Source organism: Gracilinanus agilis, chromosome 4, assembly GCF_016433145.1.
Source record: "Gracilinanus agilis isolate LMUSP501 chromosome 4, AgileGrace, whole genome shotgun sequence".
Lineage (NCBI taxonomy): Eukaryota > Metazoa > Chordata > Mammalia > Didelphimorphia > Didelphidae > Gracilinanus > Gracilinanus agilis.
The window spans coordinates 489,333,411-489,360,374 of record NC_058133.1 but is presented as its reverse complement, the minus strand read 5'-3'; the positions used below and the strand labels follow the sequence as shown (position 1 = coordinate 489,360,374).

The 26,964-nt window shown below is 39.1% G+C and overlaps 1 protein-coding gene and 1 pseudogene across 2 annotated transcripts in view; one reads left to right on the top strand and one right to left on the bottom strand.

Moving 5' to 3' along the window:
• The window catches only part of VPS53 (VPS53 subunit of GARP complex), a 159,870-nt gene extending 151,503 nt beyond the window's left edge, over nt 1–8,367 (bottom strand). For both annotated transcript variants that reach the window (XM_044672921.1, XM_044672922.1), the window contains exon 1: nt 8,281–8,367. In XM_044672921.1, the coding sequence (XP_044528856.1) occupies nt 8,281–8,367 (87 nt within the window). The remainder of the gene's footprint in view (nt 1–8,280) is intronic.
• LOC123246810 lies at nt 8,366–10,155 on the top strand (annotated as a pseudogene).
• The last annotated feature ends 16,809 nt before the right edge of the window (nt 10,156–26,964 follow it).

Sequence of the window (26,964 nt, the reverse complement as noted above, 5' to 3'; positions counted from 1 at the left end):
AGTCAGCACTCTAGTTATGGAAAATAATTTTATTTCCCTTTATAATTGTATATAACTATACAAGTCTTGAGTCTGTCTCAGTAGGATAACAGTTATTTTTATCCTTTTTTATTATTTTCTCCTGGATTCTGTGATTGCTCTACACAAATGCTATTGATTTCTGTGGATCTGTTTCATATTCTGCCTACTTTAATGAAGCGATTGTCTCAATTACTTCCTTCAGGATTTTCTAATATCATTGTTCACAGCAGAGATGGATCATTTTGCCTCCTCTTTAGCTTATTTTTATGCCATTCATTTCTTTCTTGAGTTAAAGCATCAACATAGGAACATAAATTTGTTTCATGAAAGAGGTCCTAGAGGCCCCTAAGTTTGACTCTTTCATTTTGGAGATAAGAAAATTGAAACAAAGGTGAAGTGAGTGGCCTAAGATCATATGGTTAAATCAGAATCTGAACCCAGGTCTTCCTAACACCAGGTCTGATGCCCTATCTACTATACCAGTGATGTCAAACTCAAAAAGAAATGGAGTCATTAATTGGTAAATAAGGATCTATGTGGGCAGTTTTAAAATGTAATATTACCTATCTTTTATTGTATTTTTATTTATCTCGTTAAGTAAACTCTTCCTTTCTGTCTTATTATCAGAAAACTGAAGACCAGCAAGGAGTAGGCCAGTGATGGCAAACATTTTAGAGATTGTGTGCCATGCTCAATCCCCCAAGAATGTGTGCTAGGCCCTGCTCTCCCCCACCTTACCCCAGACCGGGGAGGGAAGGGAGAAAGGGAGGGAAATGGCCCAGATGCTCCACTCAGGGGAGAGAATAGGTACTTCCATTGGGCTGCTAGGCAGAGAGATGGAGAGGTGCAGTGGAGAGGGAGAGGAGAGCAGCTCCGACCAAGTCCCTCTGCCTTTCTAGTAACTAACTCTGGCAGGTAACAGCTCATGTGCCTACAGAGAGGTCTCTGTGTGCAATTTTTGGCACACATGCCATAGATTTGCCATCACGGAGCTAGGCAATCAGTTAAGAAACTTGCCCAGGATCACGCAGCTAGGAATTGACTGAGGTCAGATTTGTCCTTCCCAATTACATTGAAAAAAACCCTTACCTTCTATTTTAGAATCTATACTAAGTATCAGTTCCAAAGCAGAAGTACTAAGGCTAGACAATCCCTTCCAAATCAAGGATTCAAGGCTGAAGAGCCTAAACTGCCTCTACATTTCAGACACTAGCCCCTCCTCTCCCTTCGCACCACCTCAGTTCTAGTTCAGGTTCCCATTATACTCACCTAGACTATTATGACAACCTCCCAACCAGCCACTCTAACCCAGTGTCCACTTCCTAATCTATCTTCCACACAGCTATCAAATTCATATTCCTAAAACATAGATCTGACCATGTTAAAAATAAATATCTTAGAGATATCTATATTGATAAATAGATAGATAGATAGATAGATAGATAGATAGATAGATAGATCCTTTTTTTAAAAAAAATCTAGTGATTCCCTATGGTCTCTAAGATATAATACAAAACCCACAGCCTGGTAGTTAGTCCTTTGCACTGCCTTACCTTTCCAGTCTTATTTCATGACTCCCTTTTCTATACTCTCTACTGTAAACAACTTCCAAGGTATTCCCTGAACACAATATATTCCATTTCTACCTTCTGTGCCTTCACTCCATGGTCCTCTAGGTCTTCCTTCACAATCTACTCACACCCCTATCTCTTAGCATCCCAAGCCACCCTCAAAACAACAGTTCAGACGAGGCAGCTGAGTAGCTCAGTGGATTGAGAGTCAGGCCTAGAGATGGAAGGTCCTAGGTTCAAATCTGACCTCAGACACTTCCCAGCTGTGTGACCCTGGGCAAGTCACTTGTGTAATGCATTACACTTGACCCCCATTGCCTATCCTTACCATTCTTCTGCCTTGGAGCCAATACACAGTATTGACTCCAAGACGGAAGATAAGGATTTAAAAAAAAAAACAGCTCAGGAAATCAACTATAAAATTGGCTGAAACAGTTAGCTTTAGCAAAATTGCAGGATATAAAATAAACCCACAGAAATCATCAGCAATTCAACATAGTCAATTCTCAAATTTCATGTGAGTAATGTTCCTAGAAAATGGTACAAGTCAAAAAAATACTGAACCTATCAGGAGTAGAGGGTTAGTTAAGTTCATGTCACTACCAAAAACTAACCTTTTGCTAGATTACTGAAAATGCACAATAAAATTAAAAAAAAAAACAACACTTTTCTACATGTAATTCTTCTGATAATATGCACTTACCCTAACACATTAACCATTAAATAATCCATAAAATGTAGACGATAGGAGAAGCAAGGCAGGATTTTTAAAAATTTTTTTAGAATATTTTTCCATGGTTACGTGATTCGTGTTCTCTCCCTCACTTCCCCTCCAGGAGCTTGCAAACAATTCCATTGGGTTATACATGTATTATATTATTGCTCAAAACCTATTTCCATTTTATTCATATTTGTAATAGAGTGATCTTTTAAAACCAAATCTATACCCATATCCCCATAGAACCAAGCGATAAATCATGTTTTCCTTCCGTGTTTCTACTCCAACAGTTCTTTCTCTGGATGTGGATAGCATTCTTTCTCATAGGTCCCTCAGGGGTGTCCTGAATCACTGCACTGCTATTAGTCGATTACAATTTGACTGTGACTCGAAGCTTCACTTTCTGTATACAATGTTCTCTTGGTTCTACTCATTTTACTCTGCATCAATTCCTGGAGTTCTTTCCAGTTCACATAGAATTCCTCCAGTTGATCATTGCTTATAGCACAATGTTATTCCATCATCAACATATACCACAATTTGTTCAGCCATTCCCCAATCAATGGACACCCCCACATTTTCTTTCTTTTTTAAAAAATGTTTTAAATTTAGAATATTTTTCTATGGTTACAAGATTCATGTCCTTTCCCTCCCCTCTTCCTTCCTCCTTCTTGGAGCTAACAAGCAATTCCACTGAGTTATACATGTATCATTGTTCAAAACCTATTTACATATTATTAATATTTGCAATAGAGTGATTAAAGTCAACATCCCCAATCATATACCCATAAAACCATGTATGTGATCAATCATATGTTTTTCTTCTGAGTTTCTACTCCCACAGTTCTTTCTCTGGATGTGGATAGTGTTCTTTCTCATAAGTCCCTCAGAATTGTCCTGGATCATTGCATTGCTGCTAGTAGAAAAGTCTGTTACATTTGATTGTGCCACAAAGTTTCACTTTCTGTGTACAATGTTCTCTTGGTTCTGCTCTGCATCAACTCCTGGAATTCTTTTCAGTTCACATAAAAATCCTCTAGTTCATCATTCCTTTCAGCATAATAGTATTCCATCACCATCAGATACCACAATTTGTTAGCCATTCCCTAATCAAGGATCACCCCCTAATTTTCCAATTTTTCCCCACTATAAAAGCACAGCAATAAATACTTTTGTACAAGTATTTTTCCTTATTATCTCTTTAAGATACAAACCCAGCAGTAGTATGGCTGGATCAAAGGGAAGGAAATCTTTTAAAGCCCTTTGGCCATAATTCCAAATTGCCTTACAGAATGGTTGGATCAGTTCATAACTCCACCAGCAATGCAATAGTGTCCCAATTTTGCCACATCCCCTCCAGCATTTATTACTTTCCTTTGCTGTCATATTGGCTGCTGGTGTGAGGTGATATCCCAGAGTTGTTTTGATTTGCATTTCTCTGATCAGGAGGGATTTAGAACACTTTTTCATATGATTATTGAAGTTTTGATTTCTTCATCCGATAACTGCCTATTCATATCCCTTGATCATTTGTCAATTGAGGAATGGCTTGATTTTTTGTAAGGTAGAATTAAAAGGATTAAAAAAAAAAGGTCAAGGGCTGGGATATTTGAAGAACCTCCTTTCAGCCCCAGGTCTGAAGTGTTTCTCAATGAAAAGCATATGCCTGTAGTTGAGTCCAAGCATGGAACTTCATTGAGGAGCTGCTCTGCAAGTCTGGCTTGGCTCTCCTCCAGCTGGCCATGGCCCTTAGCAGAGATGCTGGGGAGGCAGGTAGCACAGGCAACAGGAAGAGGTCAGCAATAAGGCAAAGGGTAAACACCATCTCATTTGCCCTCAAACTTAGCCACTTTTCCATTTTTTTCAATTGCCTCATCATGTACTTAAGAGGTTACTTTAATACTTCCCAGAGTGGATTGCTGAACATTTATAAATACTTCCCTAACTGTACTACCAACAAAACTCAGTAGGAAGAGATAGAAAGGGAAATTTAATTTAAGATAATTGCAGACAATATAAAATACTTGAAAGTCTACCTGCCAAAACAAACCCTATACTATATATGTGAACACAATTACAAAACACTTCTTCCAAATGCAGATCTACAAAGAGAAAAATTCATTGCTTATGATAAGCCAAGCCAATATAATAAGACAATTATAACTAAATTAACTTACTTATTCAGGGTCAAACCAATCAAACTACCAAAAAATTATTATAGAGCTAGAAAAAATAAATTCATCTAGAAGAAAAAAAGATCAAGAATACCAAAGGAATCAGTGGGGAAAAAGTATAAAGACAGGTAGCCAACTATATCAGATCTCAAATTATATTACAAAACAATAATCATCAAAACAATCTGATAATGGCTAAGACCGGGTACACAGTACACAGCAATTAATAATGACTGTGGTAATTTAGTGTTTAATAAATGTAAAGTTCTAAGCTTTTGAGACAAAAACTCACTCTTCAACAAAAATTGCTGGGAAAACTGGAAAGCAGTTGGGCAGAAACTAGGTATAGACCAACAGATTACACTATATACCAAGAAGGTTAAAATGGATAAAATGGGTATTTCTTATACATAAGGATGATGTCATTTAAGTAAATTAGGAGACTATAGAAAAATTTACCTGTCAGATTTATAGATAAGGGAAGAGTTTATTACTAAACAAGAGATAGAGAATATTACAGGATGTAAAATGGATAATTTTGATTACATTAAATTATAAAGGGTTTGCACAAACAAAAGTAATATAATCAAAATTAGAAAGAAAGCAGGAAACAGGAAAAAAATTATACCAAGTTTCTCAAACAAAGGCCTCATTTCTCAAATATAAAGGAACTGAGCCAAATTTATAAAAATAAGAGCCAGTGTACAATTGATCAAAGGATACGAACAGGCAGTTTTCAGAAGAAGAAATCAAAACTATCAGTAGTCATATGAAAAAATGCTCTAGATTGGTACTGGAATTAGAATATGTTCTGATCCAGCACTGGAGGAGCTGCTTTGTTCCCCCTCTTCCCAACACCCGAGAACATTTTTTACATTCCTTGCCCCTCTGTCCAGCCACCCAAAGCAAGCACTTCCTCCCTCCACTCTTGGGGGAAGTACAGGAGACTCACAGGCAGCTTGAAGTTGCAGTTTGGGCATTCGAACTTGAAAACCTTCATCAACTCTGCTCTAGATCAAGGAAGGGAGGGGAGGGGAAAGGAGAGAAATTGGAACTCCAAAACTTTTTAAATGAATGTTCAAAATTTTTTAAAAAGTAATTGTAAAATATTTAATGAAATAAATAAAAGTATTCTTAAAAAACAGCTCAGGAATCATCTCTTAGAAAAGGCTCTTCCTAACCCTCTCATTTGTTGGTATTCTTAAAATTACTAAGTCTAAATTTAATATTTACTTGCTATTATAACCCCTGGAATGTAAACTCCTTACGGTAGGCTAGGCCTGGTTTCAATATTGTCTCTGTGATCCTGGAATCAAGCCCGTTCCTTCCTTCTGTTAAATTATTTCCTATTTAACCTATCCATAGCTTGCTTTGTACATAATTGTTTGCATGTGGCCTCCTATGTTATACTGTAAGCTCCCTGAGGGCAGGGAGTATTTTTTGCCTCTTTTGGGTAGCACAGTGCTCTGCACATGTTAAGCCTTGTTTTAATACATGTTATTGACTGATTAATAAGTGTTTTACAGAACTGAAGTGAGACTTGATCTAAGGAATAACTTAAAAATTCAAGGTAATAAAAATTGAATGGATGATAAAGTAGTTAGGTATATAGAAAGATAGGGAATTCTATTTCACAAGAAATCTTCCAGCAAAGGCTACATGATCACTTGTAATCAGGCATCTTCTAGATGGGACTGGCTATCTTTAGGGCAACCCCTATAAAGGATCTGGTACTTATCCCTTTCCAAAAGGAAAAAAGGATTTATATAGCATGAACCACTGGGAAAAACTGCTCAGTTGTCTGGTGTTTCATGAATTTGCCCAACCTTTCTTTAGTTAATTCAGACATGTGCCAGAGTGGGTAGACATCACCTGTCTTCTCTAATTCTTACCCAACATTCATCCTTCCCGGGTAATTTTTCTTTAGTTGGTAGGTCAAAATCAGCAACCAGGTGCAGAAAAAGTAAGCATTAGTCTATGTAAACATTTTCTCTCCCCTCACAAAGACAATAATCTCAGTCAACAACTTCTAGAAGTGCAAAGGTGTTTCAGAAAAAAAAAAAAAAAGCTTTCTTCACATTAACTCATACAAACCTGGGTGGTCAATCACAAGAATTCTCAATCTTATCAACTATCAAAATCCCTTAACAATTTCTTCCTTTGCAATGTAATCTGAAGTAAAACCAACACAACCCTGAAAGGGTGCCAGAAGTTCTTTTGAAACATTATCTAATGATTTCGGAAGGAGCTGGAAAGACCTACAGGAACTGATGCAGAGTAAAATAAGCAGGACCAGGAAAACATTGTACACAGTAATAGCAATATTGTGGAATGATGAACTGTGAAAGACTTAGCTTCTGTAATACAATTATTTAGGACAATTCTGAAAGTCTTATGACAAAGAATGCTCTCCCCTCCTGACAAAGAACTGTTGGAACTGAAATGCAGATCAAAGAATGTGATTTTTCATGTTATTTGGATTTTTACTGTGGGTTTTGGTTTTATATAATTATTCTCTTAATAAAATAAACAATATGGAAATGTTTTGCATGATAATATGCACATAACCCAATGGAATTGCTTGCTAGTTCTGGGGAAGAGGGAAGAGAGGGAGGCAATTTCTATCTTATAACTTCAGAAAATTTACATAGAATTTTGTTATTACATGTAATTGGTAAAAAAAATATCTTTATAAAAAGTAAAAACAAATTGACAAATGAAATGGTGGGGTGGGGGGGTACGTTATGCAGGAAAGGGACCTGAAGCAGCCCATCATAGCATCAGGAAAGGAAAGGAGTAGCTAAGTGGTTGGATGGCTTGGGAACCAGACCTAGGAAGGGGAGGTCCTGGGTTCAAATGTGACCTCAGATACTTCCTAGCTTGGTGACCCTGGGTAAGTCACTTAACCCTCATTGCCTAGTCTTCTGCCTTGGAGCCAATACATGGTATTGATTCTAAGGTAGAAGATAAGGGCAGACTTAATGCTCCGCCCCCCCCCAGAAAAGCCCCTTTCACTCAAATGCTCTACCTATAATCCACACCCCACCAAATGAGAAAAATCAACTGCCCCCAAAACCCTTAACATTGAGCTTTTATTTTTAAGCCTTTATTTTTATTTCTAGATAGCCCTGAGATAACCCAAAGAGAAAGCCCCGAGTTTCACCAATCTAGAGCAGCCTGACTTCTAAAGTCCACACTTGGACCACAGTAACTATCAGTCCAAGTCAAAGGCTTTGATGATGCCTCAACCGTAAGCGGCCAGACCAGAGACCCTCTACCCTTTCCTTTCCACCTGACTCCTTTCCCTGAGGGAAGAGCCTGGCTGCTCCTCACAACAGTGGGAAGTAGGGGATATTATTGTTCCCATGGCAAAGATAAGGAAACGAGGCGGTGACTTGCCCAGGGTCTTAAGCCTAGTAAGTACCCGAGGTAACATCTGAACTCAGGTCTTCCAGACTCTAGGCCCTGTGCTCTATCCACCAAAGCACCCAGCCTAGGGCTTCTTCCCTACTCCTCTCTCTCCTAGAGCTCACAACCCTCTCCCCCATCCCCAAGGGTCAGGTATTCAATGCTATCCCCTCCCCTCCCCCAATTCCCCATCAGAGTCCCACCTCATTCCCTCCTCTCCCCAAGGAATGGAACCTCTCCTCCACACACCCCCCGAAGGCGGAGCCTCTCCTCCCTTCCCCCATTCTGGGGGCGGAGCCTCTCTGCTCCCATTTCCCCCAGGGGTGGGGCTTCTATCCCCTCCCCCATTCCGGGGGCGGGGCCTCTCTCCCCTACCCTCTCCGCTCACCTGCTCGATGGCTAGCTGCACCTCCGGGGTGAGTTGCAGCACGGCTTCCAGCTCCTCCACGAACTCGAGCTCCTCTTCCTCCATCATGCCGCCACGGTCTGGGCCCGCGACGGCGGCTGGCGGCTGTGGCACCCCGATCCCCGCCCCGCCCCCCGATGCCCCCGCTAGCACCCGGCTCAGTCAGCCAACCCAACACTTCCGGAAGCCGCGGGACTTCCGGGAGCCGCGGAACTCTGGGATGGTGGAGGACTAGCCCTTACGCTGAAGCGGAGAGGGATAGGGAAAGGAGAAGACTTTGGTCACGTGGGTGTTGAAGCTCCACCCTTCTAACCCCGCCCCCTTCTAACTAGGCTGTCTCTCACGGTGGAACTGCGGATTCTTTTTCTTGCTTTCCTGACAGCATTACTCCCCCACAGAATTGTGTTCGAATCCTTTTCTGTGTACTCGAACTAATTTTCCCTCTTCTTAAAATGAAGGGACTGAATGATACTAGATGGCCCTCGGGTCGAGAAGACCTGAGTTCAAATCCAACCTCAGACACTTCCTAGCTGTGTGACGTGGGCAAGGTCACCTCTCTCTGCCTCAGTTTCTGCATCTGAAAAATGGGGATCACAATAGTCCCTACCTCCTAGGGTTGCTGTGAAAATAAAAAACCTTCAAGGTCTATGTTATTCCAGTTGTAAATATTTCATTTTATAAATACTGGGGGCTACGTGAAGAGTTCTGGCAAATGCTCCAAGGACTTTCGATACCTCTTGTAAAATGAATTACCACCTTAATTACAATTTGCAAAATGAGAGAAGTTGGAGCAGATGATTTCTAAGATCCCTTCCAGCTTTAAATTCTAAAAGCTAATCCAGGAGATAAATGTGCACAGATAAATTATGAGAATTGGAATGTGATTGAGGGAGACGAGCAGAGCTAGTGGCTCAGTAGATTAAGAGTCAGGCCTAGGACCAATGGGAAAGTCACATTCCTTCTGGTCCCGCCCCCTCCTGCTGTAGAAGCGCGCCAGAGTACAGGATCTACGTGGTCACCTTCATGACTGATAGCCATCATCGGTTCCTCCGGGTGCTGATGTCTAATGGAATAATAGATGCACCTGAGGCAAGGTGGATACATAGACTTTTCTGTGAGCCGCAGAAAGTGTACAATGACCGTGGAAAATTGGATGGCTTTGTTGGCGTTATTAACACACATCTACATCCATTGTTTCTGGAAATCAGAAAAGGACGCTCAGAAGATCCTGGAAAGATGTTTTATGCTCTGGTGAATCTTGCAATAACAGAAGCTACCAAATTGGCATCCGACTATGCAGAAAATGAATTGGAATTATTTAAGAAAACTGTGGACTTGATTGTCGAATCAGAAAGTGGCTATGTCTCCTCCAGCTGTATTTTAAACTTGTCTGACAAACTTTAGAGCAAAAAAAAAGTGAAGAAGGAGGAAGTGGAACAAGCGCTCCAGATGTGTTGTTCAGGACTGGTGGTTTTCTGAAAAACCCCGAGACTACGCTGCATCATGGAATTGGATCGGTACATATGTGAAATGTGTCAGGATGCCCCAAAGTGCAACATCTGCCACAGCCTTGCCATTCAGGGTCAGTCCTGTGAAAATTGTGGAATTAAAATGCTCTTACCTTGTGTTGCAAAATATTTCCAATCTCAACCTGAACCACACTGTCCTCATTGTAATGAAGTTTGGTCTCATGAGACACGAGATTTAGTTCAACCAGATTCCCACTTGCCATCCAGTACCCCCAAGAACAACTAGAAGAATCTCACGTTCAGAAACCAAGTGATGTTAGATGATCGGTATTGGGACAAGATCTTCTGCACTGGAGTTAAATATTCAGATATGTGCAAAAGGATAAAATGTACCAAATGGTCCTGTTTTGAATCAATTAATCCATTTTAATAGTTTTATATTAAATTAGCCCTGCTTATTTGTATTGACTTGCTAATAAATAATCTAAGTAAAATTAAAAAAAAAAAAAAGTCAGGCCTGGGTTCAAATCTGATATCAGACACTTCCTAGCTATTTAATCCTGTTCTTAACTCCAGTTGCCTACCCCTTGCCAGTCTTCTGTCTTAGAACTAAAACACTACTTCTAAGACAGAAAGTAAACATTTAAAAAGAAAGTAGATCTTCTGATTCCAGATAAAAGGACCATAATCTGATCATGAAGGGACCCATCAGCAATCTCATCCAGCTGCTTCATTTTTCAGATGAGGAAACTGAGGCACAGGGAAGGAAGTATTTTACATGCCCACTATCCCACAGATAGGTTCAGGGGTGGGATTAGAACTCAGATCTTTGGACTCTAGAACCAGCACTCTTTCATGCTATCTTCCTAAGAGTAGCATTTCTTTGGCATTTTAGGACTGACAACTCTGTGAGATATATAGTATGGAGCCATTGTACAGATGATGAATGAAGTCTAAGAGAGAATAAATTACTTGCCCAGGGTCACACAGCTAATGAATGCTAAAGACAGGGCTCAGACTCAGATCATCTATCTTCAAATCAAGAACTGTTTCCCTAAAGAACAGTAGAATTTGCTAATGACAAATCTATCTGGAGAATCACCAGCCCTTGGGCTTTTGAACAAGGAAAACCTTTTGTTTCTTTATTTTGATATTTTTTTCTCCTCTGCTTCTCCTCTCTCAAAATCAAGGATGTCTCAGACTCTCCATATCTGATTTTCCTCTTATCATGAATCCCAAGATGGAATAGTCTCTTCCCCTAAAGGTCCCAGCATTTCTACCCCCAAGAACAAGCTAGCCAGAATCATATCTAAGTTAGAAGTTTCCCTTTTTTCTTTCTATACCTTCTAATATTAATTTCAAAAAAGATTAAAAGAACCTTCTTAATCATGTGTATCAGTGATTTCAAGAATCTGAAGGGCTGTCATGTAGAATGATTAGCCATGTTCCATCTGGCTCCAGAAGGCAGAACTAAAAGCAAGAAGTGGAAGCTAATTTAGCTTTGATATCAGGGGAAAAACTCTCTAATAATGAGAACTGTCAAAGTGGAAGGGGCTATTTTGAGAGGTACTGAGTTCCCCTTCACTTGAGGTCATCAAGCAAAAGCTGGATGGCTACTGGTCAAAACAAGTAGGTAACAGCAAGAGATTTTTTTTCTAGTTAAACTGAACTGAATGTATTTCTAAGGTCCCTTCCAACTCTGAGACTGTGACCTGTGACCCAGTGATGAGACACACAATCCATTTTTCAGGTCTGGAAGGCTATGATTACTCCTCTTCATATCAAGCCTTATCCTTTGAAGAGACGCAAGACATTTCCATTGTTCCATTTCCATAATTCAACTAACCTGATAGTTAACCTGTCTAGAACTTTCAGCCCAGACTATACCCTCTTCCTAACTTCATTATTGGTGTGGAAGATATGGCTATCCTCCTACTTATCAAGGTTCACAACCTCAGAGTCACCCTTGATTCTTCAGTTTCTTTCACTCCCCATATCCAATCTATTACCAAAACCTTTCCAGTCTACCTTTAAAACATTCCTCCCATTCATTCCTTTTGTCCTTTGATACAGCAACTACCCTGATGAAGGCAATCATCTCCTCTTGCCTAGACTATAGCAATAGTCTGGTTGACCTTCCTTCCTCAAGTCTTTTCCCCATCCTGGTCCCTCCTCCATTCACCTATAAAATTAATTTCCCTAAAATTCAGATCTGACTATATCAGTGATTGGCAAACTACAGCCTGTGTGCCAGATGCATCCCCCTAAAATATTCTATCTGCACTGTGACATTATTCCTAATCTGACGAAGACAATGAGTAGGATACAATACAATGAAACTTCAAAAGAGTTGCCTTAGAAACCTATTGACAGATGAGCATTTCCTTTCCTTTGTTCCCCTCTTTAAAAAGTTTGCCCATCACTGAACTATATCATTCCCCTATTCAACTGCCAATAGTTCCCTCCATGCCTCTTTATGTGATATTTATTCCATTTTACTTCTCTCTTCCCACTTCAACCCTCTTTTTCAACTAAGAATGGTTTTTTGCATATCATCCTAAACAACTTACTATCCCACCCTCTACTTACACTTCTAATTACTTTGATAATGTTAAAAAATTTTAAGAGTTACAGATATCATCTTTCCACATAAGATTAGAAACAATTTGATATTATCAAAGTCCTTAAATTTTTTCTCTTTCTTATTTACCTTTTTATGTTTCTCTTGAATATTGTATTTGGATATCAAATTTTCTGTTTAAGTCTGGTCTTCAGAAATGCTTGGAAATCTTCTATTTTTTTAATGACCATACTTTCCCCTAAAGGAATATAGTTTTGATGTGCAGGTAATTCTTGGTTGTAAACTCAGTTCTCTTGCCTTCCAGAATATCATATTCCAAACCTTCTTGTCCTTCAATGTGTAATCCTGCCTGAGGCTCCATGATATTTGAATTGTTTCTTTCTAGCTGCTCACAGTATTTTCTCCTTGGCCTGGGAGCTCTTGAATTTGGCCATAACATTCCTGCTAGTTGTCATTTGGGAATTTATTGCAGGAAGTAATCTGTGAATTTTTTCAATTTTTATTTTATCTTCTTATTCAAGAATATCAGGGCAGGGGGCAGATGGGTGGCTCAGTGGATTGAGAGACAGATTTAGAGATGGGAGGTCCTAGGTTCAAATCTGACCTCAGATACTTCCTAGCTGTGTGACCCTGAGCAAGTCACTTCATCCCCATTGCCTAGCCCTTACCACTCTTCTGCCTTGGAGCCAATACACAGTATTGATTCCAAAATGGAAGGTAAGGGTTAAAAAAATATATCAGGGCAGTTCTCTTGGATAATTTCTTGTAATATGATGTCTAAGCTTTTTTTATCCTGACTTTCTAGTAATCCAATAATTCTTAAATTGCCTCCCTTGAATCTATTTGACGGGTCAGCTATTTTTTTCAATGAGATATTTAATATTTTCTTCTATTTTTTCATTCTTTTGATTTTGTTTTATTGTTTCTTAATGTCTCTTGAAGTCATTAGCTTCTGTTTGCCCAATTCTAATTTTTACAGAATAAATTTCTTCCATGACCTTTTGATCTTCCTTTTCCATTTGGTCCATTCTACTTTTCATGGAACTCTTTTCTTCATTGGTTTTTTGTGCCTCTTTTTCCAGTTGATTAATTTTGCTTTTTAATCTATTATTCTCTTTGTGCCTTACTTTAATTTCTTTTTCCTATTTTTCATCCATCTCTCTTATTTGATTTTTTAAATTCCTTTTTTGAGTTCTTCCTGTACCTGAGACCAGTTCCTATTTTTCTTTGAAGTTTTGCATGTGGAAGCTTGGATCTCACCATCCCCAGTTGACTCTGTGCTTTGCTCTTTGTCTCCATATAAATTTCTAGAGTTAGGTGTTTCTTTTGCTCTTTGCTTATTTTCCCAGCCTTTTTTTGCCTGTAGACTGAAAATTCTGAAAGCTAACAATTCTGTCTCCTCTGCTAATGACTTACAGGACTCACACTCAGAACTATTTTGCTCTGGGGCTAAGGGCTTCACCACAGTATAGAGTTGAAAGGGCCAAGAGCTATGGACTTCTGAACCTCACTGTGGACTGGTGCCAGAGCCTGGGACTTCAAGAGGTGGGTCTTGGGTGTGGTTTGCTCTGTTGTTGGAGTAGGTAGGATCCCAGTATCCCAAAGTTGGCTTATGCCTAGGCTGGAACCTGGAGCAGTAGGTGGGGGGTGAGGGAAGAGATAGTTGGCCAGCACTCCTCTCTGTGTAGTTTTGCTTCCAGTTCCCCCTTATCCTATGAAAATCAACTCTCTCTGTCTATCATTCAAGTTATGCTCAGTGGGAGAGTCCCCTCATTCCATCTTGCTATTACTTTTTGACTCTGTCATTTTGAGGTGCTTTTAAAAGATTCATTTAGAAGAATTATCAGAGCACTTTCAACTTTCGCTGCTACTATGCTGCCCTCTTGGCTCTGCCTCATTCCCCTATTCAAGAGATTGTTGTTTAGGCATTCCAGTCCTGTCCAACTCTCTGTGTCCCCATTTGGAATTTTCTTGGTAGAGATGCTAGAGTGGTTTGCCATTTCCTTCTCCAGCTCATATGACAGCTGAGGAAAACAAAGCAAAAAGGGTTAAGTGATTTGCCCAGGATCACCCAGCTAGTAAATGTTTGAGCCTGGATTTGAACTCATGAAGATGAATCTTCCTGACTCCAGTCCTGGCACTCTGTGCACTGTAGTGCCATCTGGTAGCCCTAGCATCTTCTCTAGGATCAAATATAAATGCCTTCTTTAAGCATTCAGAGCCTTTAAAATCTGCCCCTCTCCTACCTTTATCATATCCTTTTACTTCACCCACACTTACTCTGATTCAGTGACTATTACTGGCCTCCCTTGCTGTTCCTTGCACAAGATAATCCATCTCCCAAATCTGTGCCTTTTTCCTGATTGTTCCCATGCCTAGAGTCCTCTTCTTCCTTTTCTCCATCTCCAGGTTTCCTTTATATTTCAGCTAAACCCCCTCCTTTTTCAAGAAGACTTTCCTGGTTCTCCTTAATCTTAGTTCTTTCCCTCTGAGATTTTCTTTAATTCATTCTTTCTCTAGCTCCTTTGTTTGTATGTCATCTCCCCTCATTAAACTAGTAGCTCTTTAAGGGAAGGAATCGAATTTTTTGCCTGTCTTTATATGATCAGCACTTTGCACAGTGCCTAGCACATGGTAGGTACATAAGAAATACTTGATTTTAAATGACAAGTTAGGAAGCCTTTAAAATAACTTGCAGTCTAATGAATGGTCAAGGTACCTGTGAATCAAGTACCTTATGATGAATAAATTCAGGAAATGGATGTTTTTTCAGTCCTGGCTGACCAGATCTTCATATGAAATCAATTGAGCATTTATTAAATGCCTACTTGATATCAAAAGCTCTGTGCTAGTTTCTGGAAACACAAATACAACAGATGTAATGAGGAGCTTGTGTTCTAAGGGGAAAGACAGATAATAAAGGCACATATGATTATATTCAAAATACATATAAGGAGAATAAACACAATATAGCCAACTCCACTTTGTCTTGGAGGGAAACCACTAGCATCCAAGGGGGAGCAAGAAAAGTTTCATGGAGAACTTTTCATACTTGGACTTTGTCTTGAAGAAATAAGGAAAACTCTAGGAAGCAAAAGTGAAGGCGTGCATTCTAATAGGCATGGTGTTAGGTTGGGACCAGTACAAAGGGGCAGAGATGGGCAAAAGAGCATTATGTGTATGCAGTGAAGTTAGAAAGATTTGGGTTTTTGTCGATTAACTGTGTCTGACCCTTTGTAACCCTGTTTGGGGTTTTCTTGTCTGGAAACTAACACTAGCCTATACCCTTTTTTTTGGATTTTAAAGCAAAATCTCTTATTCTGAACCTCTGGACCATATCTCTCTGACATAATGGGCAAAGTCTTCCCTACCATGTTGGGAGACGCTGTACTGGTACAATGTGGTCATTCTAAGGACCACATGGTAACTTCTGGCATCCATAAGACCAGTCTCTAATCTGGACCGAGTTCAGAATCCTCCAAATCAGAGGAGCTCAGGAAAGGGAAGTCACAAGAACCAGAAATTGGAGTCCAGCTCTTGCCTCAGAGTTGTGGACAGAGGAAGTAGCTAAGAGAGCACTGGCACACTTGTGCTTTGGCTATGCAGCCAGTGTGCCCAAGGTCTGGCTCAGAACTGGTGCCGGCTTGGGAAAGAAGCTGCTAAGGGAATAGTCAGTCACATAGGACTGGTGCCTTTTCTTTCTCTGGTCCACTTTTGCTATTTAATAAATAATTACAAATTAAGATACAGTCATCAGAGAATTTTATCATAACACTTGGCAAAGATACTAGAGCAATTTGTCATTTTTTTCTATAGGAAGCCACAGGAATTTATGGAGTAGGAGAGTCAATTGGTCAGCTCAAAGATTAAAGAAAATTGGCAGCCATCTAGAGGACCTAACATGGGGAGAGAATTTAGAAAGGCATAGCAATAATTTTGTAATTTCATAAATTAATGATCAATTCAACTTCTATTTCTTTTGTATTTAGATCCTAACCCTAAACACAGTAAGTAGCATAGAGTAAGAACTTAAAGAACTTAAAGAAAAAATTCTTTCATTAATTCATTAGGACTAAGGGGATCTGGGGAGCCAATTAGGGGTGGGGTGGGGGGTTCAAACGGAAATGAATAAGCCAAGAGGCTCTCTTCTCTCTCTGTACTCTCTTGAGTCTTCCCCTCTCTTCCCATGAATTCAATTATTTTCTTCTCAAGGGACTCCCAAATCTACTGCAGTTTGGACATTAATACTAGCAAGTTCCCTTATTCTCCAACTTGATATATTCCAAACAGCTTAATCCTCCTCCAAACTTCCCTATTTCTGTTGAGGATACTACCATCCTTCCAGTTAAACAGGTTTACCAATCCAGAGTTTGTTTGACTCTGATTTTTGCTTTGACTCACTCTCCCAAAGCCTAGCTAGTGACATCCCCTCTTCAGGGTTCTAATGTATCTTGAGGGGTTTTAGGGTAGTATCTCTTCTCTACTCAGACACTTACTAGCTATGAGATCCTGGACAAGTCACCTAACCTCTATTTGTCTCATCTCTACAATGCTTGCATACTGCAGAAGGAAATGACAAACTACTTTAGTTCCTTTGCCAAGAAAACCCCACAGACAAAGGTCCATTGGGTCACGTAGAATCAAATACTACCTGAGCAACAACTCTTCTCTACTGCCATCCACTCAAGGCTGGCAGTGCTTCTACCATGGTTAAGTATCTCTGACTAGCCTCTAATTCCACTTAACTGCTTAACATCAGTTTGCTTTTTACTTCAAGAATGTAGCAAGAACAAATGTACAAACATTCCTTCAATAGCTCCGGGCATATTCCACCCCCTGATGTTAATGTTCTGTTGTGCTGTGGCCCATTTAGAATTTTCTTGGCAAAGATACTGCAGTGGTTTGCCATTTCCTCTCTAGTTCATTTGACAGATGAGAAAACTGAGGCAAATAGGGTTACACAGCTCTTATGTGTCTGAAGTCAGATTTGAATTCAGGTTGACCCAACTCCAGTTGACACAAGAGCTACTATGCCATCTCAATGATTTTGATGAGTCCTGACTTCAGCTTTCACTAGCCTGGAGTTCTAGAGGTGACTTCCAAAGGTTACTCCTCACTCCTTGGTACATTAATGTTAACTGCAAACCTGAACTCTGGTACACCTGGATGCCAAGGTGCCCTCTGGACCTTTCAGACTCACAAGGTTGGACTATCTAGTCCCTTCACTGATCAGTGTGGGCAAAGGGCACACCGGGTCATCCCAAAACCATTTAGGCAAAGAGGAAATAGCTTTTCTTGAATGCTTCCTCAGCCAATCAAAAAGACTCTCCTTTGATACCTTGTTCACAAACTGGAACCAGTTATAGAATGTCCATGTATGCTACAAAATCCAAAGCCCTTCTATTCCGTAACATTGTGAGTCTCTCAGTATCGAGATCCCTAGCCTCTTCTGAATGGAGAGCTGTATCAGTTAAGCAAGCTGAGGAATCTATATTTGGATCAGACTTTGGTTACAAAAGGATCATAGATTTATAGCTAGAAGACATCAGGTCCAACCTCTCATATTCCAGATGAGGAACTGAGCCCAGGGAACTTAAATTACTTGCCCAAAGGCACATAGCTAGGAATATCTGAGGTAAGATTTGTTATCATTGGACTTACTCCCCTCACATGCAATCAATTACTAAATCTTATCACTTCCTCCTCCAACATCTCTTGCATGCTTACCCTTCTTAATACTCTTTGCCTCTAGTTAGAAATATTATCTCATTTTACCCTTATAACAACCCTGGGAGGTAAGTGCTATTGTTATCCTCATTTTGTGGGTTATTCTTCATTTGGAAGAAGACCAGTGACATCATGGGGTAATGTTTGCACTCCCAGAGTAAACTGGATGTAAGTGAGGCAGAGCTGCACAAAATCATCAGCTTCACTCTCTCTTCCAGAATCATTTTAAGTCCAGTAGCAAGATAAAAGTCAGGAAGACTGTCAGTGATGGCCCAGGATACAGTGGATGACCTTGGCATCTTGGATCCTCCTTAATTGTTATTCAGCTGGGTCTGATGCTTCATAACCATCTCCTTTGGGGTTTTCTTGGCAAAGATACTAGAATGGTTTGCTATTTTCTTTTCAAGGTCATTTTATAGATGAGGAAACTGAGGCAAACAAGGTTAAAAAACTTGTCCAGGGTCACACAGCTAGTAATTGCCAGAGGACAAATTCGAACTCAAGTCATCTTGACTCAAAGTCCAGTGCTCTAGCCACTGGACCTCTTCACTGATTCTGACAAGTCCCTGTTTCATCTACCACTGGGAGCTTGTAACTGTGTCCTAGTTGGCCTCTCTGATTCCATTCTCTTCTGTTTATTCCTTCACTATGCAGTTTTCAAAGTAATATTCCTAGAGCTTAGCCCTGACCACATAACCCACCTGTGCCAGATTCTTCTGTGATTCCTTTTACTTCTCAGATAAAATACAACATTCTCAGTCTGGCTTTTAGAGCCCTCCATTACCTTTGTGGCCTTATTTCCTATTACTCTGTCGTATATAGTCTCTATTCCACTTCTCTTTGTTTCCCCAAATCGGCAGTCCATCTGCTACCCAAAGGGTGTTCCTCCATGCTGGGAACACATTCCTTTCTTACCCAGGTCTTCTAGAAATCTGAGTTTCACTCAGGGTTTAACTGAAGGCCCACCCCCTAAGGGAAGCCTTCATTGGTTGTTCCTATGTGTATTCTCTCTTTCCTGAAGTAACCTTGCATTGTTGTTGTTGTCAAATCATTTTTTAGTTGTTTCTGATTCTTCATGACCCCATTTAGGGTTTTCTTGGCAAAAATACTGGAGTGGTTTGCCATTTCCCTCCCTAGTTCATTTTATAGATGAGGGAACTGAAGCAATCAGGGTAAATGACTTTCCCAGTCACACATTGTTTATGTGTATACTATGTCTCTTATAGGCTTCGTGGGGCAGAGTCTTTTGTTTTTTATTTTGTCTTTAGTGAATAGTTTTAGACTTAGAATTAGGAAGCCCTAAGTTCAATCTTGGCATCAGACAATTATTATATGACCCTGGGCTCTCACTGCCCGGTTTCCTCTTTTGTAAAATAGGAATAAAAATAGCATCTACTTCATAGTTTTGCCATAAGAATCAAATGAGATAATATTTGTTAAGTTCTTTGTAAACTTTAAAGAACTATGTCAATGATAGGCATTATTAAAGACTGATCTATTGCATAGATCTTGGCTTGGAGTCAGGAAGACCTGAATTCAAACCTGGCCTCAGACACATCACTTTGTGATTCTGGGCAAGTCACTTAACTTCTCTGTGACTCAGTTTCCCACATATATAAAATGGGGATAACACCTACCTCCCAGGATTACTATGAGATACCATATGTAGGATCAGCTAGGAGATCTAGTAGAGAGACATCATACCTCGAGTCAGGAGGCCCTGGGTTCAAATATGGCCTGAGACATTTTCCAGCTATGTGACCCTGGGCAAATCACTTAACCCAATTGCCTATCCTTACTGCTCTTCTGTCTTAGAACCAATACTTAGTATTAATTCTAAGGCAGAAGGCAAGAGCTTAAAATAAAGAGATACCATATGTGAAGAGCTTTGCCAAAATACATACTAGTTATTAATATTACTATATCCCTATCATTTAGCTCAGTGCCTTGCACATAACATGTATTTAGTAAATGCTCATTGAATTTCATTGGATTGAATTAAACAGTTGGATTTCTTCTTGTGACTTGCATGCTTGTCTTTTCTGCTAAATAAATCCAGCCTCTATGGGGAGAGGGATCCAAGAGTCTGAGGAAGTTGAACAAGTTATCTGGAGATCTAAAGCAACATGAAATGAGTTGGGCAGATCTCATTAGATAATGTTATTTCATTTTGTGAGCTTATGTTCCCTACTCGCTTTAATGATTTTATTACCCTGCAAAAAAATAGCAGAATCCACAAAGGAAACTGCTATTCTTAACCTGATCTCAATCAATAAGGAGGAAATAGTTGATGAAATAGAAATAACAGAAAATTTGGGGACAAGTGCCGAGAAGGAGAAGAAAGTCAGATATTGTCTGGCATGTACCTTAGATTCAGGGAGTTATATTTCAAAAGCCAGAGAAAAGAGAGGTAGGAGCCGGGGACTTCATAATTTGCAGAGGAAGTTGGCTGAAAAAGAATTTAACGAGAATTAAATTCTAAAAGGAGATGTAGAAATTATTTCAGTGAAGAGGAAAAAAGCAAGGCTGACAAAGGATCAAGAAACTTATTGAAAAGATAGAAGCCAGAGTATGTACCAAAGGAAATAAAGCTGCGTACAAAAGTGGAATATGGTTTTATAACAAGGATGTTAGAGTCACTAAGCCCATGATAACCTGAGATTTAAAATTAATTCTAATCACATTCATATAGTAATGAGAAAACTGAGGCAAACAGGGTTACACAGCTATTATGTGTCTGCAGTCAGATTTGAATTCAGGTTGTCCTAAGTATTGCTTTGGCTGCAGCCTACACATTTTTGCATGCTATCTTTGTTGTCAGTATTTTGATGAGATTGTTGATCCTATGATTTGTTCTTTGATCTATTCATTCTTCCTAATTCATTATTAATATATGCTTCAAAGACCTTTTATTAAATGTAATTGTTATTGCATTATTGTCCCAAAGGGGCAAATTTAATATTTCTACTTTTTTAGCATTTTTTATGCCTTACATGATTAATTTTTGTGAGGGTACCAAATACCGCTGAGAAAAAAGTATACTTCTTTACATTCTTCGTCTGTATTCTCTGGAGGTCAATCATATCCAACTTTTCTAAAATTCTATTTATCTTAACTTCTTTCTTATTTACAGGCATATCTCATTTTATTGCACTTCACTTTATTTCAGTTCTTAGATACGGTGTTATTTACAGATTGAAGGTTTGTGGAACCTTGCATTGAGCAAGTCTATTGGCACCTATTTTCCAACAGCATATGCTCACATTGTGTCTCTGTGTCACATTTTGGTAATTCTTGAAATATTTCAAACTTTTTCATTATTATTTTATCTATTATTATGATGGTCTTTGGTGTTGCTATTATAATTGCTTTGAGGTGCCATGAACCATATCCATATAAAATAGTGAATTTAATTGCTAATTGTTTTGTGTGCTCTTACTGATTCACTAATCTGTCATTCTCCATCTCTTTCCCTCTTCCTCTCTTTGGGCCTCCCTTTTCCCCTAGACACAGCAATATTGAAATTAGGCCAATTAATAATCTTGTAATGGCCTCATAAGACTTCATTGTCTTATTTTTTTAATTGCCATAGCCATCCCAACCTTCAACAATCACCACTCTGATCAATTAGCAGCCATCAAAATCAAGGCAAGAGCTTTTACTATCAAAAGGATTATGACTCATTGAAGGCTCAGAGGATGGTTAGCACTTTTTTTTTTTTATTTTAAACCCTTAACTTTCTGTGTATTGACTTATAGGTGGAAGATTGGTAAGGGTGGGCAATGGGGGTCAAGTGACTTGCCCAGGGTCACACAGCTGGTTAGCACTTTTTTAATCAATAAAGTATTTTTAATTAATGCATATACTTTTTAACATAATAGCATCGCATACTTAATAGACTACAGTATAATATTAAACATAGCTTTTATATGCCCTGTAAAACCAACAAAAATTGTATGACATTTTCATGCAATATTCACTTTATTGTAGTCATCTGGAACTGAACCCATGATTATATCTGTATGTTATGTTAAGATTTATCTAGGACTGAGAAGGATAAATCGAGGTCCCTCACTAGTTTACTTTTATGTTCTATTTCCTCTCACACTTCATTTAATTTCTCCTTCAAGAATTTGGATGTTCTCACTTGTTTATTTGGACATATGATTTTGGGTTTTGAATTTAAAAGATTATTACAAAAATGAATAATATGGAAATAAGTTCTGAGTGATAATACATGTATAACCCAGTGAAGTTGCTTGTCAGGATCCAGGAAGGGGGAGGGAAGAGGGAAGGAAGAGAACATGAATCATGTGACTATGGAAAAAGTATAAAAATAAATTTTTTTAAATTATGTTAGAAAAAAAAATTTGGATGTCCTGCCATTTAGGACACATATGTTTAATATTAATATTAATTCATTGTGGGGCCTTTTAGCAAAATATAGTTTCCCTAATATTTTAATTAGGTCTATTTTTGCTTTTGTTTTGTCAGAAATCATAATTGCTATCCTGTCTTTTTAAATTCAGCTAAAGAATAATAGATTCAACTCCAGACCTTTATTTTGAGTTTGTGTGTATATATATCTTTCTATTTCAAGTGTGTCTCTTGTAAACAATGTATTTTTGGATTCTGGTTTCTAATCCATTCTACTCTCCTCTTCTATTTTGTGGATGAGTTCATTTCATTCACATCACAGTTATGACTGATAATTGTCTATTTCCTTCTGTCCTAGTCTCTTTTATTTGTCCTTCTCTCTTTTCCTTCTCTCCATTTTTCCCTTGTAGGATTATACAGTTTGTCTGGGTAGGTTATTCTTGGTAATAATCCTAACTCCTTTGCCTTCTAGATTATCATAGTTTAAGCCCTCCACTATTTTATAGTGGCAGCTGCTAGATCTTATGTGATCGTCACTGTGACTACATGCTATATGAATTATTTCTGACTGCTTGCAATATTTTCTCCTTAATCTGGAAACTCTGGAATTTGACTATAATATTCATTGGAGTTTTTATTTTGGGATTTCTTTCAGGAGGTGATTGGTGGATTCTTTTGATTTCTACTTTGCCCTCTGTTTCTATGATATCTGGACAGTTTTATTTTGTAATTTCTTAAGATAATATGTCTAGGTCCTTTTTATTATGATTTTTAGAGAGTTCAATAATTCTTAAATTATCTCTCCCCTTTGGTTTTCCAGGGTTTTTTTTTCCTTCGAGATATTTCAGATTTTTTTTTCTATTTATTCATTCATTTGATTTTGTTTTATTGCTTCTTATTTTGTTACTTTTAAATTGTGTCATTAGCTTCTACTTGCACAATTCTAATTTCTAATTATTTTTTTCAGTGAGTTTTCATATTTCTTTTGCCAGTTAGCCAATTCAGATTTGAACCTGGGATCTCCTGGCTCCAAGCCTAGCTGTTTATCTACTAAGCCACCTAGCTGCCTCTCACTGTGACTTTTTGCTGCTTATGTCACTTAGAATTCTGTTTGCTTGCTTTTTTAGAGGGGTATGTTGGGAGAGCTCAGCAAAAATTCTCATTTTACTCCCCCTTCTTAACTCCAACTTGAAATTAATTCTAAAGAAAACAAAGACAACACAGAGAACGAGGTTTGCTTTCTCTACTCTGACTCATCACTACCAGCCTTCATGATAGCTAACATTCTCTGGCACCGAGTTTCCTTTGGCTTCAATCCCCACTTCGGTTGTCAGTCTGGTTGCTTCTTTTGCACTGGTTTTGCCACTGGCCCTGGAGAGATTCAGGCTCAGGCCAAGGCCACTGGTACCATCCACAGAAAAATTAGAGCCATTCATTGAGGTACTTAGAAGTAAACAGGCCTCTCAACAGGAATTTGAGAAGTTTTAAAATGAAGAGACTGAGTCGGTTTCTCCTTTCTATTTCATTGCTTACATTTATTAACAAATGTGTCTCCAGACAAGCCATTATATAGTAAATCAGTGCCTGTACAAGAGAAGAAAAAGGAGAAAGTTCACAAACAAGACTTAGGTGATCCCCAAAAAAGACTTATCAGGGTACATTCACTACAGCTTGCTAAAACAGGAAAGGATGCTACAGTTCTCAAAATATGTCCAGATTTGGAGGTAGTAGCTCCTCCAAAGATGACACCAGCTTTTTCTTTTTTACAAAGGTAAAGTTTCATCTCCTATATGTATGTTAGAGCTGTTTTCTCCTTTCCAGGGATTCTGGGTAGTAATTGATAGGGAAGACGGTGTTATCTATTCTCTCCAACTTCAAATCCATAGCCTAGAATCTTTGAATGCAGTGATTAGTAGAGGACTTAAGAGTAGGAGTTTGGGGGCAGCTAGTTGGCTCAGTAGATGGAGTGCTGGTCCTAGAGTCAAGAGGCCCCGGGTTCAAATCTGGACTCAGATGCTTCCTAGCTGTGTGATCACAGGCAAGTTACTTAATCTCCTTTGCCTAGCTCTTACCCTTCTATCTTAGAGTTGTTACCAAAACAGAAAGTAAAGGTTTAAAAAAAAAAAGAATATGAGATCGAAACATTTCCCATTTCAAGGTTTTTTGTTTTTGTTTTCAAAACCCTAGCACAGATGAACTTGGGTCCTAAAAGGGCTGACAGGTGTGATTGTTGATATTTGAAAAGTCATCAAAAACAGGAGAGGTTCCATAAGATTGGAGACTGGAAAATAGTGTCTCGATTTTCAAAAAAGGGAAATAAAAGGGGGAAGAAAGGAAGTCTGTAAACTATAGGTCATTGAGCTTGACCTCAAATCCTGGGAAAATTCTCCAATGTCTCATTACTTCATCAAGAACAGTTCATTCCAGACTAATCTCTTTTCCTTTTTTGGGAAGTTTTCTAAACTAGTAAAGGAGGGGAATTCTGTGGGTATAATTTAACTAGACTTTAATAAACCTTTGGACAAAGTATCTCATATTGTTTTTGTAGAGGACAAGATTAGAGAAATGTGAATTCGATGATAACATAATAAGATTGATCAATTCAGAAATGGTTGAATACCTGGACTCAAAGTTTATATAATGGTTCATCGTCAGTGTAACAGGAGGTCTCCAATGGGAAAGAAGAAAGCAAGGAAGGAGAGAAAAAAGCATTTATGAAGCATCTTCTGTGTGCCAAGTTTTCTTTTGTAATCTGAATGTGATTGTTGCTGCTCAGTCATTTCAGTCATGTCCAACTCTTTGGGACCCCATTTGTACGCAGAGATCTTAGAGCGGTTTGCTGTGACTATTGATTTTCAATAACATGCTCTGTTTTCGTAATCAAGTAAATTACAGAGAAGTGTCAGGAGTCAGGATCTCAGTGTGAAGAGATAAGACATCTACTAGGTGCCCGGAAAGACAAATGATCAAAGCATCCCACATAGAGGGAGCCATGGTTGCAAATGCAGATGAGTAAAACATCAGCCTCCTCTGATTTCAACTACTCCATGTCATCTGCAGCATTTACAGGGGCCAGAGAAAAGAAAAGTAGCACTAAAAAGAGCAGGACATAAGGAGGAAGAAATGGAAGAGTCATGTTTTTAAATTTCTGGTTTTTAAAAAAAGTAAGACTGAGAGAGAAGCCAAAAGACTTGTGTTCAAATCCTGCCTCTGAAACCCACAAAGCTACATGACCCTAGGTAAGTCATTCAATTTTTTAGTGTCTCAAACAACTCAAAGACTCTAATGGGTACAAATGTTTCCATGCTGAGTTCTCTAGACCAGAGGTATCAAACTCCCAGTCTCCTGGCCTACGAGATGCAGTCTGAGGGAGATTAAAATGTAATTGGAGGGGAAGCGGCTGAGTGGTTCAGTGGACTGAGAGCTAGGCTTAGAGACAGGAGGTCATGGGTTCAAATTTGGCCTCAGACACTTCCTAGCTGTGTGACCCTGGGCAAGTCACTTGACCCCCATTGCCTAGTCCTTACCACTCTTCTGCCTTAGAACCAATACAGAGTATTGATTCTAAGAGGGAAAGTAAGGGTTTAAAAAAAAAATGTAATTGGAGGGGCAGCTAAGTAGTAGATGGAGTGCTAAGTCTCAAGTTGGAAGGGCCTGGGTTCAAATCTGACCTCAAACACTTTCTTTGTGACCCTGGGCAAGTCACTTAATTCTGATTGCCTAGCCTTTGCCTGCTCTTCTGTCTTAGAACTGATACTAGGAAAGAGTAAGGATTGGCATTTTTTAAAATGTAATTGGGAAATGTTTAACAAAATAAGTAAAAATTCAGTGCAAGCCTGATAATGTTCATTGTTGTTTTCTAAGTTAATGCTCAGAGATTCCTTTGCTTCCAGGGTCCTACACCAAGGAAATCGCCTGTGGACCTGAGTCAGTCCATACACATCTATTAAGGGCCTGCCATATACTAGGCACTTTGCTAAACCTGGAGATTCAAAGGAAGATAAAAGGCAGTCCCTGCTCCGAAGGAGTAGACCATCTAATTAACAGGGGAGGCCCCATGTAAAACAACTATGTACAAACAAATTCTTTACAGCATCAATTAGAGATGATCCATAAAGGGAAGGTACTAGAATTAAGGTGGATTAGGAAAGGTATTAAAAAAAAAGGCAACGATCGTCGATTTTCAGGTCAGAATGGCATGGGGCATTGTACCCCCAAATTAGAGAAGTATTTCAGGCAAACTGTAAGCGGGGAAGTTCCTTTGCTCCCTTCCATCCTTGAGATTCCTGTTGACGTGGAATCTAGAAGCCCCCAAACTAGAAAGATTTCCTGACCCCCAGTCTACTTAGCGTGAAGGTGAAGGCCCCCCCCTTTGACCTTGTCTCATGGGGCTTCTTCCCGGAGAGGGAGTCCAACTTCACTTGTCTCAGACTAACAACAGACCTTATTTTGAGCTTGGGTGGGGATGATCATTCCCATCAGGGCCAAGCCCAAGCTGAGTGACTCTTCTTG